The 13,096-nt window shown below is 42.6% G+C and overlaps 5 protein-coding genes across 5 annotated transcripts; 1 reads left to right on the plus strand and 4 right to left on the minus strand.

Moving 5' to 3' along the window:
• Nucleotides 1-89: 89 nt before the first annotated feature.
• On the minus strand, nt 90-1,189 carry O0I10_006066 (uncharacterized protein; the record flags this gene model as incomplete). The annotated part of the gene is made up of 6 exons (XM_058486099.1): nt 90-306; nt 364-515; nt 572-667; nt 733-863; nt 931-971; nt 1,029-1,189. 6 exons carry the CDS (start codon nt 1,187-1,189, stop codon nt 90-92), a joined length of 798 nt encoding a protein of 265 aa, XP_058343294.1.
• A 251-nt stretch (nt 1,190-1,440) lies between these two features.
• On the minus strand, nt 1,441-3,748 carry O0I10_006067 (uncharacterized protein; the record flags this gene model as incomplete). The annotated part of the gene is made up of 9 exons (XM_058486100.1): nt 1,441-1,746; nt 1,825-2,001; nt 2,079-2,541; nt 2,606-2,724; nt 2,788-2,960; nt 3,070-3,243; nt 3,302-3,482; nt 3,547-3,590; nt 3,676-3,748. 9 exons carry the CDS (start codon nt 3,746-3,748, stop codon nt 1,441-1,443), a joined length of 1,710 nt encoding a protein of 569 aa, XP_058343295.1.
• Nucleotides 3,749-5,118: 1,370 nt separating this feature from the next.
• Nucleotides 5,119-6,332, plus strand: O0I10_006068 (uncharacterized protein; the record flags this gene model as incomplete). The annotated part of the gene is made up of 5 exons (XM_058486101.1): nt 5,119-5,243; nt 5,307-5,398; nt 5,466-5,593; nt 5,658-5,963; nt 6,042-6,332. 5 exons carry the CDS (start codon nt 5,119-5,121, stop codon nt 6,330-6,332), a joined length of 942 nt encoding a protein of 313 aa, XP_058343296.1.
• A 92-nt stretch (nt 6,333-6,424) lies between these two features.
• O0I10_006069 (uncharacterized protein) lies at nt 6,425-9,409 on the minus strand (the record flags this gene model as incomplete). Its single annotated transcript, XM_058486102.1, has 15 exons — nt 6,425-6,541; nt 6,605-6,745; nt 6,799-6,858; nt 6,915-7,586; nt 7,640-7,863; nt 7,913-8,021; nt 8,077-8,166; nt 8,226-8,367; nt 8,426-8,642; nt 8,701-8,812; nt 8,863-8,943; nt 9,004-9,066; nt 9,127-9,169; nt 9,235-9,301; nt 9,367-9,409. The coding sequence occupies 15 exons, from the start codon at nt 9,407-9,409 to the stop codon at nt 6,425-6,427; spliced, it is 2,181 nt and encodes a 726-aa protein (XP_058343297.1).
• Nucleotides 9,410-10,944: 1,535 nt separating this feature from the next.
• On the minus strand, nt 10,945-11,915 carry O0I10_006070 (ribosome biogenesis protein nsa2; the record flags this gene model as incomplete). Its single annotated transcript, XM_058486103.1, has 4 exons — nt 10,945-10,982; nt 11,041-11,714; nt 11,772-11,839; nt 11,913-11,915. The coding sequence occupies 4 exons, from the start codon at nt 11,913-11,915 to the stop codon at nt 10,945-10,947; spliced, it is 783 nt and encodes a 260-aa protein (XP_058343298.1).
• Between the last annotated feature and the right edge of the window lie 1,181 nt (nt 11,916-13,096).

The raw sequence follows: 13,096 nt of genomic DNA on the forward strand, positions 1-13,096 counted from the left end.
TGAGCCATCAACTTAAAACCACCACCATCACTGAATACCCCAAGGTATACCCTTGAAAGGTGGTATCCGTAGCAACATGAAGGTTGAATCTATAACACGTCTTTATCTTGTGGTACACTTTCTATAGATACATCATCCCAAAACTTTCTAGTAGTCTCATCCAACTTTTGCCGAGGAAATGTCTGAATCGAGAGGTCATTGAACACCTTGTTGTCATCAAACTCCTTTGGAAACGTAACGCAATCGACAATATCCACAGCAGGTATCAAGAATGGGCATTCACGCTTAAGATCTCTTTCTAGTTGGCTGTATTCCCCGTTAATGATGGATGTTTCCTTTGCTATTCCAATGTTCATTGCTTACCTTCCAACATACATGTCAAACCGGTTCCCAATGATGATAACATTGCCTAGCTTATCCTTGTTCCAGTTGGCGCTCAATGTGTTGCTATAGAGACCACGTCCACAATGCGGCATGTAGAATAAAGTTGGCTTTTGTACACCACGCTTTCCATCCTTCATACATAACATTAAGCAACCATTTCACAAGTAGAACATGATCCAGCATTTACCTCGTTTGTGTCGATAACGTATATATCGTGTTCCTTGCATAACTCCTTATCGAGATCAGTCATTACGGGATCAAAGATGCTCACTTGACCAGGGATCTTTTGACGTGGATGATGATGATGATGATGAGACAACGGCGTGGTTGGCAAGGTGATTCACTTACTTTGAGTAAATCACGGATGAGTAGCGCCAGTACAAATTGGAATTGTGCATTCTTTGAATGTTGGATGGAGCCAATACCATAGCATACCATGTCGTGCGGACGAGTCGGTATCAGACTTGCATGAAAGGTGTCTAAGCCAGATAAGAAATCAAGGTTGGCATATCACGTGGACCCCTTTTGTTGCAATGATACACTTACCTAACAACTCTTTATAGAATCGACTCTCGGTCAATGTTTCTCTAATGATATCGGCTATTAGATTATGCTTGAGGATAAGCAACAGGGAGTCTACATACCGCCGTTTCGAAAGCACACTCTTCAAATCTGCCAATGTATAGTGATCGGGATCCTGAAAGACATGGCCACGCTTCTTTTTTCGCTTGTTCTTGTTGCCTGAGAGGGACATGTACTTGAATTTGGATTCAATCGTAGTGAAGCCATCGTCGTCTTGGGACATGTCAAATATAGAAACACACAACTAGGAATGAACAATGAGGTGGCTTTTTGGGGGCGCGGGGATTGCCTTATGGAGTCTCAATGATGGTTCCTGACGATCACACATAATTAGAGTAGTGGATGAACAAAATCTATTTGTCATAAAAGTGGTTGTTGGATGGGGATAAATACACAAATGAACAAGTTGGATTAATGAGTAATGTAATGTATAGAAAAGAGAGAGATGAATAAGGGGAATAGTGGAGATAATGATCACAATGCAAAAAATTGCTCGCCATTCTTATCCATGCGACCACGGACACGCATGTCATAAATCCAATCATTCCATTCTCGCCAAATGGATCGTTTGCCAAAGATCAAAAACAACCATAAACCAACAAGGCCAACGAGAGTCTCGGCAGTAATCATCAATCCAAAGGGTGGGAGATGGTTGCTCACGACGTGCGTACAATTGTCTTGGGTGTTGTCAGGATCAAGCATACATTCGAGCCATGTTAGGATCGTTTCATTATCCGTTTCCAAGGTAGATAGCCTGTTGACTTGGGTAAAGTAAAAGATCTAAAAGCATCCACACATGCATGATGAGATGATTAGGCTCCCTTCCTTCCCTATTGCAATGATGTAATTTATACATACCCAGTAAAAGAGTACAGTGACCAAAGCTACAATAGCCAATAGCAATGCACGCCATTGGATCTTGACAGCTTGTATGACGTGTTTGTGCTTCCTTGCAGCGAGCTGGTTTCTGCTGGCAAAAGAATTGGCAGAGTGCGATTGTGATGCCTCGGATTGTGCGCTCTCCTTCATAGCCACCTGATGATAAAGTTGGATGTCAGCCAATTTATGTTATGTGTATGTATATATAGGTTAACCCCATCGATTCCACTTACCCTGGCAATGTAAAAGAACGTCAAAATATGAAGCAAAAAGGCTGGTGCAATGATGGCTGCCATTGGATAAAAGAAGAGATCAAAGATGTAATCGATGGAGACCAGGCACAGGTTGGCAAATTCGAACTTGACAGCATGCAAACCCAAAGCGGCTGCCATAAATGCGGCAGGCACACCCCAACAAAACACGTGCAAGAAAATGTACTTGTTTGCAAAAAAGCTCGAGTTCCATACGGTGTGCATATGGAGGTTGATGATCAATGCAGCACACCATAATACCGTTGCCAAGGAGGAAAAGATCAAAATAGCACCCTGTGCACCGCACAAGGCATTATTGTCCATATCGGCAGGATTGATATCTCCTGAACATTGCAATCGTTTCGTATCACCAATCGAAAAAAAGACCACCATGCTGAACAAAAAGATGGCCAATGCAAAGTTCAAAATCAGCAGCGAAGGATGTCTAGCATTCTCTTGTCAGCAACAACTTGCCATTCCTGTTAACGCCCTCCTTTTTTTATACCCACCTCCTTTTGTCGGGAAGTACTAAATAGCTGACCAAAATAACGAATGACGCGACTGCTGATACAAAACGAACAACATTGGTTGCGAGGAAACCATGCTTGGTCCAACCTTCATTAAAGAACTGATATCAAAAATAAAATGAGATGGATGAACGACGCGTTTTCATGTTGTACAATCGATTTACCAGATCTTGAGCTGGACATGGCATGCAGCATCCAAATCGGCAAAAGGCCGCATTTTCCGTATCGGTGGTGCCGTTTTTAGCCTTTGGGTCGCGGATGAAAGGGGAGGGACATTCGGCGAGCACAAAGCCAGGTGGCACAGCAGCAAGGTGAAGACCCGCTTGGTCCTTGGTGACTATAGAAGAGAACCAAGTCAGAAAAGGAGTTGTTGTTCATACATCATTTTACATTGGGACTCTATTGTCCGCGCAATGGCATTGTTGCCAAAATGCTTGCTTGCTTACCTGTAGAGTTGAGATAATTACAACTTTGATCAGGTTGAAGAGTCGAATCAGTGATAGGCGATTTTGCATTGCAATCGGGAATAAGTGACATTTGTCCTGTCAAGGTGAAAATGTTGCTACATGTTTCGTTGACTTCAAGACAAGACGTTGTGCATCCCATCCACACTTCTTGCTCTATGGGTGATGTAAGTAACACGTCTACATCATGATAACAGCTATCATTTGTACTTGCGTTCAGCTGTAGACTCTCCACATTTGGGGTAATAAAACGAGCATGCGTAGCGAAAGTAGTTGTCAACGCAAGTGGGATCGATTTCGCCGAGAGTTGCATTAAGTGTTTGGAGGTTGCTGAGTTGTTGTTCAATCATGTTGATATCCATGCCAGCGGTATAGACCGAATAATCCACATATTTCTATGTTCAATGAAGGCGATGATGGTAAGCTCATGTTTGAGGCGATGTGAAGATTCATGCTTACCGAGCAAATTGAACCTGTGTATTCTGTACAACCAGTGTTACCAGCTACGATACATACAAAAAAGTCAGCATGGGCAACATTCATTGTCTGGTATGGATGGTGTCGTTACAAGGATAGCAGGCTACTCACGTGCTTGTTGAGCATGAACCATCAAGGTCCATAAAAAAAGAAGGAAGGTGGTAGTGAATGAAAGCGTGTTCATCATGAAGAGGCTGTGACTGGAAAACGCAGGGCAGCTTTCAGATGGATAATGTTATGAATGAATAAAAGAAAAAAGAATGTGCGGGTTGATCCGAGAATGCTAAAAAAGAATGGATTGTCGTTGAGAACAAAGAAAGAAAGGGTTGAAAGCGAGAAAGAAAGAGTAAAGGACACCAACCAAAAAATGAAAAGGTGCGGGAAACTCACGAGTTTGCGGAGAGCGGAGTGAGCAATGCATATTTTTTGACCATCTTTTTTCATTTACAAGTGGTAGCACAGACAACGGCTTCTTAATTTAATTGCTTTGGTGCTTATTCCCCTTTTGGCGACCCCCGCTATGATCATTTACTAGCTTATATATCCTCGTGAATAGATGAGAGCAGGGAGAGCAAAAGAAATCTTGGTCAATGGATCGTCGTTCATCTTCCCTGGATCAACCATTTATACAAAAGCTTACCCAACCTTTGTCCTTCCTTCCTTCAAAAGCAATCAACATCACCCCATTTGAAGATCTTACCACAGCCCCTGTCGTAACACTAAAAAGTGATACACAGTCTACTATTTGATCAGCAAACGAGACGGCACTAAGAGAATGAACCATAAACAAAGGATCCAAGTTGTCCTCTCATTCATATCTACATAGCTTCTTTTATCATGTTAACAATGAGCGCATTGTTACTCAAGGCCCATTGTCATTGCTGTTGATGATGATCTGTGCTGTGATCAAGATGAAAAAATGCTGTCCCGGGATCCGCAAACCGCGGTGCTTTCTTTTTTTTCTCATTCATTATTAAGTAGTACAAAAGCCCGCACCATTCTTGTTTGAAACGATCCCACTCTCAATGACGCGTCCGTGGATTTCATTTTGCGTGGCACGTGGGATCCGGATGGTGCGATCACATAACAATGAGTCTGAAGAGAGTACTTGTAGGTTACTCTATTATAGCAACTCGACTTGGAAAATAATATAACGAATTTGATACAATGATGGGATTTGATGATGTATTATCGACCCTTTATTCAATGTGTGTGATTGACTTAATAGTAAAATGTTATCGGAACGAGATCGGAAGAGTGATTCAGGGATGCTTGTAACCCATGATCCGCTTCTTGGTTTTGTGGTGATAGCAGCGAAGCTGGCTGACATGGAAAAAAGCCCATCGAGTACAACATGATGTCATAGTAATTCATTTATCCCTGCATATGGGTGAACGACAAGTGTATCGGATGATGGTATAACCTATATCGACAATAAGGAAAGAGGAAGAAAGAAAGAGAGAGAGGTGTAGTGGAGGTGTAAAGAATGAGGAAGGAGGAGAGGAGGATGAATGGCAGTGGCTGCATTTTCGTCTTTCCTTTATCCACCCGAACATGTCAGACTCCAAAAAACAAACGTCTTCAGCACTCGATGTCGACAACAGCGCTGACAAGGAAGCTGCCAAGTTTGGATCGCGTCTCTTGAACGATAAGGAAGCCGTCTTCGATCACAATGCATGGTAGGTCTTTGCCAGATCAAAGCACATCCACCCACCGATCTAAACAACAACAACTTTTGTCAGGGATCATGTCGAATGGGATGCTGAACAAGAAGCCTACGCTCAAGCACAAATTGCCAGACATAAAGGAGCCCCTGTACCCGAGGAAGAACAAGGTAAGGATGGCGGAAAGTGGGGGGGGGGAGAGGCTATCATCATGCATATTGATGCTGTATTTTATAGACCAATACCATGAACATGCACCCGACTTTTGGAACAAGTTTTATGAGAAGAATGAGAATCGTTTCTTCAAGGATCGTAACTGGTTACGTATCGAGTTTCCTGAGATCTTCAATACCACTCATAGCGATGTAAGTTTCCTATCAATCATACACTTTATCCATCCAGCTAATCAATGCATTACTACATACATAGGCAGGAAGGCAACATATTTTCGAGATTGGTTGTGGAGCTGGCAACACCTTATTCCCATTACTACAGCAAAGTCAAAATCCGGATCTATTCGTATATGCAGCTGATTTCTCGAGCACAGCAGTACAAGTCGTCAAGAGCAATCCATTGTATGATACTTCAAGAGCCAATGCATTCGTATGGGATCTTGCTAGCCCCACTATTCCTGAAGCTATTGAACCAGGTTCATTGGATATCGTCGTCTTGATCTTTGTGTTGTCCGCTTTATCACCAGAACAATGGGAACAAGCCATCAAGAACATACATACAGTAAGTTGGATAATGCATCATCATCATCATCATCATCATCATCATGTCCCTCATGTATCTCACTCTTCATGCTTATAGATGCTTAGACCAGGTGGATTAGTGGTATTCAGGGATTATGGTCGATACGATCTTGCACAACTGAGGTTCAAGGAAAGACGCATGTTGAGAGAAAACTTTTATATTCGTGGCGATGGAACGCGCGTTTACTTTTTCACCCCGGATGAGATTGCGGATATGTTTACGGCTCAAGCTCCAGGTCAAGGATTCACTGTGGAACAAAATGCCGTGGATCGGCGTCTTATCGTTAATCGAAGCAAAAAGCTTAAAATGTATCGCGTATGGCTCCAGGGCAAATTTAGAAAGGTGTAACATAGAGATCATTGCATTAAAAACCATCCATTCATTATGACTGAATCACGATAATATAATAATAGCATTGTTTTATAAAGGTACATATATGACTATCGAGCGATGGGTGGTTGCTGTTGCTGTTGTAGATCATTGAGCTGTGTGAGAAAGTTTTCAGTCATCATCGCAATCTGATCCTGATAGTTCTTTTCTGTAGTCTCAAGGTGTTCCTATAGTATGCAACATAAAGACGTGAGATTCATGCGCTTGTGCCCTACGCAATAGTGACTAACCTTGACTCTATCAACTTCTTTTTGTAGACGTTCATTTTCTTGCTCCAAATGACTCCGTTGTTCACCTTCTGAAGTGAGCCGTTCTTTAAGTGCTTGCACCATTTGTGAAAATCGTAAGGCTTTGCTGTCAGCCATCTCAAGCTACAAATAGAAGCGATCAATAAACTTGCCAATTCAATCATGTCATTACATACCTTTTCATTGAGCTGCTTGAGCTGACTCTCATAATGCGCTTCCATGGCTGCTTGCTGTGCCTAATATTCAAAAGATTAGCTCATCAGCATATCGTTGCTATGTTAAAGCCACTCACATCGACATCAACGGATTCGTTCGCTGCTGCTGCTGGAGGTGCTGGTGGTGGAGGTGGTAAAGCATCAGTTGCTGTATCTGTAGTATTGCGCTTTTCGGTTTGTGTCTGTTTCTCATCCAAACAAGCCATCTGATCGGTTTGTGTTTGCTCGTCAAGGTAATCAGGTAGCTGCTCTTTGTCGGTCTGGGTCTCTTTTACATCATGGTGAATAGGCTGCTCATCCGTTTGCGTTTGCTTCTCATCATGCTGTTGCTGCTGACCAGTCGTATCGGTTTGTGTTTGCTTCTCATCTTGTGGATGCTGTTCGGTTTGTGTATACTTCTCTTCAAATGTTGCTTGTGTTGCTGAAGGTGTATTAGGCTGTTGTTGTTGTTGCTCTTCGGATGCTGTTGTTTCTTCTGGTGCATCTTGTCCTCGATAAACAAATACTTCATCATCCTCTTCTTCCTCCTCTTCTTGTGGTTGCTGTGTATTGGTTGTCTCATTGCTGCGGTATACAAAAACGCCATCATCTTCGTCCTCACTGGTATCTTTTGGTGCTGCATCTGGTGCTGGTGCTGCAGGGGTAACAATATTGGCTTGGGTTTCCTTGTCGACAAGATCCTTTTGCAATGTCTTATTCATCTCCAACGATTCTTCGAGTTGCCGCCTCACATCTGTGAGATCAGTTTCCTATCGAATGTATTAGCACTTTGATGATGGAAATGATTGATTCATGCATGTACCTGCTTCTTGATAATCCCCTCTAGCTCAGCGTTGCGTTCATCCAATTCCTTGTTTCGCTGCTCTAGTTCTCGATTTGCCCTTTCCAACTGCTCGGTTTGTTCCAAAGTGTGTCGTTGATTCAACTCTTCCTTGAGATCCTCAATATTCTTTTGCAATGAAGCAATCTGATCCGATGACTCCGCCTTTTCTCCTTGGCTTGCATTCAACAACTCCTTCACTCGGGCTAATGAAATCAATAAGTACACGATAAATGATATGATTGAGTAACCCACCTTCACTTTCCTCCAATCGCTTTGCCAAATTCTGTACTTGCTCAGACCATGTCTCACTCGATGTTTTGAGCTTGGCAGCAATCTCGTGTGGTAAACCTTTCAATGCCGTCTGAAATACAAAAGACTATCAATATGACATTATTTGTATACCTGGAATCACTTACTTGTTCACGTAGAGCATAAATGTAATTTTTGGCTTGTTCCTCCAATATCTTCAATGCATCACATGCTGGAATCACGTCAGCGAGCTTGGGCTTGAATAACATATGACTTTAGCACACCTAGCAAGCTCATCACGATCAAACACCCTTACCAATCCTTCGTCTTCATCTTCACGTCCTTCAATGTCACCCGCTTTTGCCAATAAGATAGCTCGCAAACTCTCGATTTCCAATCGTAGCTCCTTGTCTCCTTGGACCATCGTCTGTTCATTCTCCTTCAGTGTAATAGTCTTGCTGCGTCGACCTTGTGTATCAGTATCTTATCTTTGACGTACCCAATTCCATAGCTTACTCTTTTATGTCCTTCTTCAAAGAGTCGACTTGAGACTGCAAGCTCTCCTTCTCCTTCTTCAAAGTCGTTGCCTTTTCACGGGAGTCCTTTTGAATGGTGGATATCTCCACTTGCAATTCCTCAACTCGCTTCTCCAATTTGGCGATGGTCAAATGCAACCCGTTGACGTGATCCGTATAAATGTGATGGTTCTCGGATAATTCATCATGCAGCCGTTCTGCGTAATAAAAAATCCTTGTCAATCACTTGTTGTAGAATGATGCTCAAGTTGTTACCATTTTCCTCAATCTTCTTGGCCAAATCCACATTCATCGCATCCAAAGCTTGTGTACTGCGTTCAAGTTCTTTCTTTACTGCACCACCCAAAAGTGAAAAATGGGATCCTTTCTAGATTGCTTATAAGATAACGATGTCCCACGCAAATCCATGCCACTTACTTGTTCGGTACCCTGAACAGCATCAATTCGCTTTGTCAAACGTTCATTGTGGAAACTCAAAAGATCAAGCTGCTCTTGTAACTATACACGCTGGAATGAATATTACATAACCACATTACAGCTACCTATTCCCAAGCTTACCTTCCTAAGCTCCTTTTCCTTCTCTTTGACATTATTCTGCAATAGCGCCTTGTTGGCTTGTTCCTAACCAAGCATACGTCCTTGTAAGCAACCTTGCATACTGTGGCTCTCTCGTAAGCTTACCTTGAGTGCCGCCTTTTTCAGAACCGTGTGCTTAGCTTTCAACCTTTCATAGACGATAGTCAATATAGGTGTGTGAATGAGAGAGTAACGTGTTTAAAAAGTCTTTACCGAGAGTATTCCTGCAGCAACGACTGATGCTTTTGTGCCAAGTCCTCGGCAGATGGCGGAATGGCGGCTTCAAACGGATCGGTCAGCGATCAGCTCCTTGAACATTCCGATGGAGGCAAAATAGGTAGTTACCTGTATTCATATGTGCATGTTTAGCAAGTAAACCGTCATTCATGTTCGAGTGCATAAAGAAAGGGTGCTGAGGATACAAGTAGAGGCGAAAAGGTTAACGGCGGCGACAACCGAAAACCGACAGCGGCACCGGCTGAGATGGGTGTCTCGCTAATGTGTCCCCCGCCATATTAAATGACATGGTCAGAGCACCTCGTTTTAGACATTGATATTACCCTTATCGTCTATGGCATTTGAATAAAGACATAGGCTGTACTTGGTCAATAATCACCTATTAACTCTTGAATACATGTACCATTTCATATGTACATGCGCAACATACTCGTCTAAGGCTACATCACGTGTCTTTTTTGTTTAGCAATAACAACAACAATGACTACTAGTTTATCATGAGTGATACCTTGAGTTTCGTCGCCAATCCATGCTGGTATCCTTATGCAAGCCGTTGCGTCGTCTTCATATACAAGTAACACGTTCTCTGTACGTGTTACTTCGCTTAAGGAGCATTGTATCAACTTCTATTCCTTATTATTTAAGCAGAAAAATTCGGTAGTGGGTATTGCAGGGTGCCCTAATTTGGCTATGTCATTGCTGATTTATGCATCGATTACCATAGTACCTAGCCTCTTCAAACATCTTGCTGGCGAAATGGTTTGCTTCCGTTTTACTGTATCAATCATGCAGAGTCCCCCATCACTCTTTCCGCTTAGACATAACAGGATCGTGATCTACAAATAAGTGTCGCCTACATAGCATCTTATGGACTCCCATCATCTCACTCTTTGATTGATAACACATTCAAAGAACAAGTTGATGTGATATGCCAGGGAACATAGCGCTCTTTGCGAGTTGCTGTGATAATACGTCAATACCATCAACCTACTTTCATTGTGATATTTGGCTCTCTTTATAGGGTAAAGCATAAACACATTACTTTATGAAGCGCTTATTCTCATTCCTTTTGATTAGCTGCCCCCCCTCTCAATGCATCTGCCAAAGTTGAATCCTTTGCATGGTCTATGGTGAAGCTGCGATGGTGCTAGCGCCATCTGAGTTTAAACAAAACTTGGTGCATGAAACATGCACGATGCCTACAAAGAGGTCGATGATCCACTATGGATGGAAGTCCCTACGTTTATCACACTTGTCTATAAGAGATCATGAGAATGGCAGCTCACCCAGCAATGCTCCTTGGGCTATAATGATGGATGGATCCGAACTTTGTTGGCAGGGGCAGAGAAGCATTCTAAGGTATGCTGTACAGCATGTTCAAATCTTTACCCCAGTAAACTTTATTGCTCTTATTGTTCAATACGGTGTATGTAGGAAACGTATAGGTGGGATAGCAGTGAACGAAAACCTGGAAGTCGAAAATAAAACATACACCTTCACTAGAGAGGAAGTCCAAGGTTCTGCTATACATTACATTTTGTAGTAAATGACATGCCAAATCGCAGCTGAATCAACACTGAATATTTAATGAACACTTGCAAATGAATAATGAGATACGAAATGATGGAATAAGAGGATGAAAAGAGAGCGTGTACAGGAGAGAGATTAAGATGAAAGTAATGAAATCTAAACAAGGAGCACAGCATTGATACAACCATCGTTTTCTACACAAAAGGTCATCAGCTTCAATAGAACAACATCCCTTTGTTGTATTGTTCTTACCTGGATTATTGGTGACCTGTGCGTATTTACCCCAAACGACCTTACCACCAGTGGTGACGAGACCCAATTCAGAGACATTCACCTCGAGAACACTACCCTTTGTGATAACACCGAGTTGGGTATACAAGGGAGATTGTGGATTCTTCTTGACGCCAATGATAGGAAGATGGAAAGTAGCCTTAAGCTCTGGATGAGTGACATGTGCTTTCTTGTAACGCATTGCCATAGGTCGAATGAAACGTTCGTATTTTGGTGGTTTACGAGTGAATCCATCGCCGACAAAAGTTGCCTTGGTGATCATACGCTTCCATGACTTGCTCTTGGATTTACCAGTCTTGATCACCTTGAACATCTCATCTTCAGCCATACCACGCACAGTCGGCAGCGGCACAGACCATTTGCCAGCCTTTTCTTTACGCTTTTGCTTGACCATATTACTCAACACCTTGGCACGATCCTGACCCTCACGATCCAAAAGATAAGCTGGCACGGCACCTTCGGGTACAGCGTCTGCACTCTTTTGTTTGGCATTCTTCTCCTCGTGCTGCTTGATAGTCTTCTTCATCTGGATCTTTTCAGCGTGTCGTTTCTTGTTGTGCAACTTGGCCTTCAAACCATGGATCTTTTGAGCATATTGCGAATCCTTGTGTGCCTTACGAGCCTCTCGCTTTCGCCTAAATCATACAAGTCAACAAACCAATCCGCTTTTACTTTGAGGATCTTGGTCTTACTTTCGCTCCTCGTAGTCGAGACGCCGACCATGGCGCTTAATGTGCTCTTCAATATGCTCGTTTTGGGGCTATACAATCCGATCAAAGGTATACAGTAAGTAAATTGGTCGACCATTGGCAAGATCGTGATCCGTTATTTACCATGAGGTATTATGTACAAATGCGGACGTTGGCAGTGAAGAGTAGAAAGGTGGGCTAAAAAAGTCAGCGGGAACTCGAAGCCAAAAACGGATTTGAAGCCACCCATTGTCAGCTCACCAATCAGGCTCCTGTTCAAATTGCCTAGTGGGACTCCTTGTGGTGGTACCTGTATCATGCACATAATACGGTGAATCCCTACATCCTCATATTGCGTCTTCACACTATCACCAGCTATAGACTACCATGCCCACTCCTTCCTTACCTTATGAATACAGTAATAAATATCTCGCCATTCAGCTTGATTAATGTTTCATCCATCATATAATATCATGTCGAAGAGGACATCATACACAACACCCTAGCAGACGAACATGAATAAAGTAATCATAGAACGAATATGTATCTTGGCTATTATGAAAACTTTGCTTTAGGTGTATCAAGAAAGGAGGCATGGTATGTGTACATTACGGATTGTGAGATGGCAGATGGGCGTCATTGTTTGATTATCGATACTGTTGTCCTCGTATTGGTGTTGCCATGGTAATCTTGGGATGCGTTGAGAGGCATGTTGAATTAGATTTTGTTCAGTCAAATCGTCTCGGATCATGAGAGTTGAATGATGAAAATGATACGCCCTGAGAGAGCAAAAGATGCAGAGGGGCGTCTTTGTGTAACCCAGCTCATTTGCATGGCTGAAGTATGGATGGATGATATACTTTATGGTCTATCCACAATAGACCATATTGCACGCTATCAGCCATTTCTTCACAATCAGCATTGTTGCATACTCCACTGCATACGAACGATTCACCTGCACCAGACATTCGTTTCCATGATTAAAGTAGGTTGATCCGAGCTGATTTGACTGAGTTGCGGTCAAAGAGAGATTACATCACTCTGGACATAAAGCACGCTCGATGTAGCTCAACCGATGTAATCTTGTGTGAGCGTAACTCAACCAAATCAGCTCGGATCAACCTACTTTAATCATGGAAATGAATGTCTAGAGCAGGAGCATCGTCCACCTACAATAGAATGCACAAAAGTTGGGAATGCACAAAAGTGACTGTTAGCTGCCAATGTATGACATAAAAGTGAGGGTTGCGTACCTTTCATGCATTGTCCCTGAAGTCCTGACTTTTTAGCTGAGTTACCCAAAGAGGTCCTTCTGCATCTTTGGCTCT

This window comes from Lichtheimia ornata, assembly GCF_029851405.1.
Source record: "Lichtheimia ornata isolate CBS 291.66 chromosome Unknown scaffold00025, whole genome shotgun sequence".
In the NCBI taxonomy this organism is placed as follows: domain Eukaryota; kingdom Fungi; phylum Mucoromycota; class Mucoromycetes; order Mucorales; family Lichtheimiaceae; genus Lichtheimia; species Lichtheimia ornata.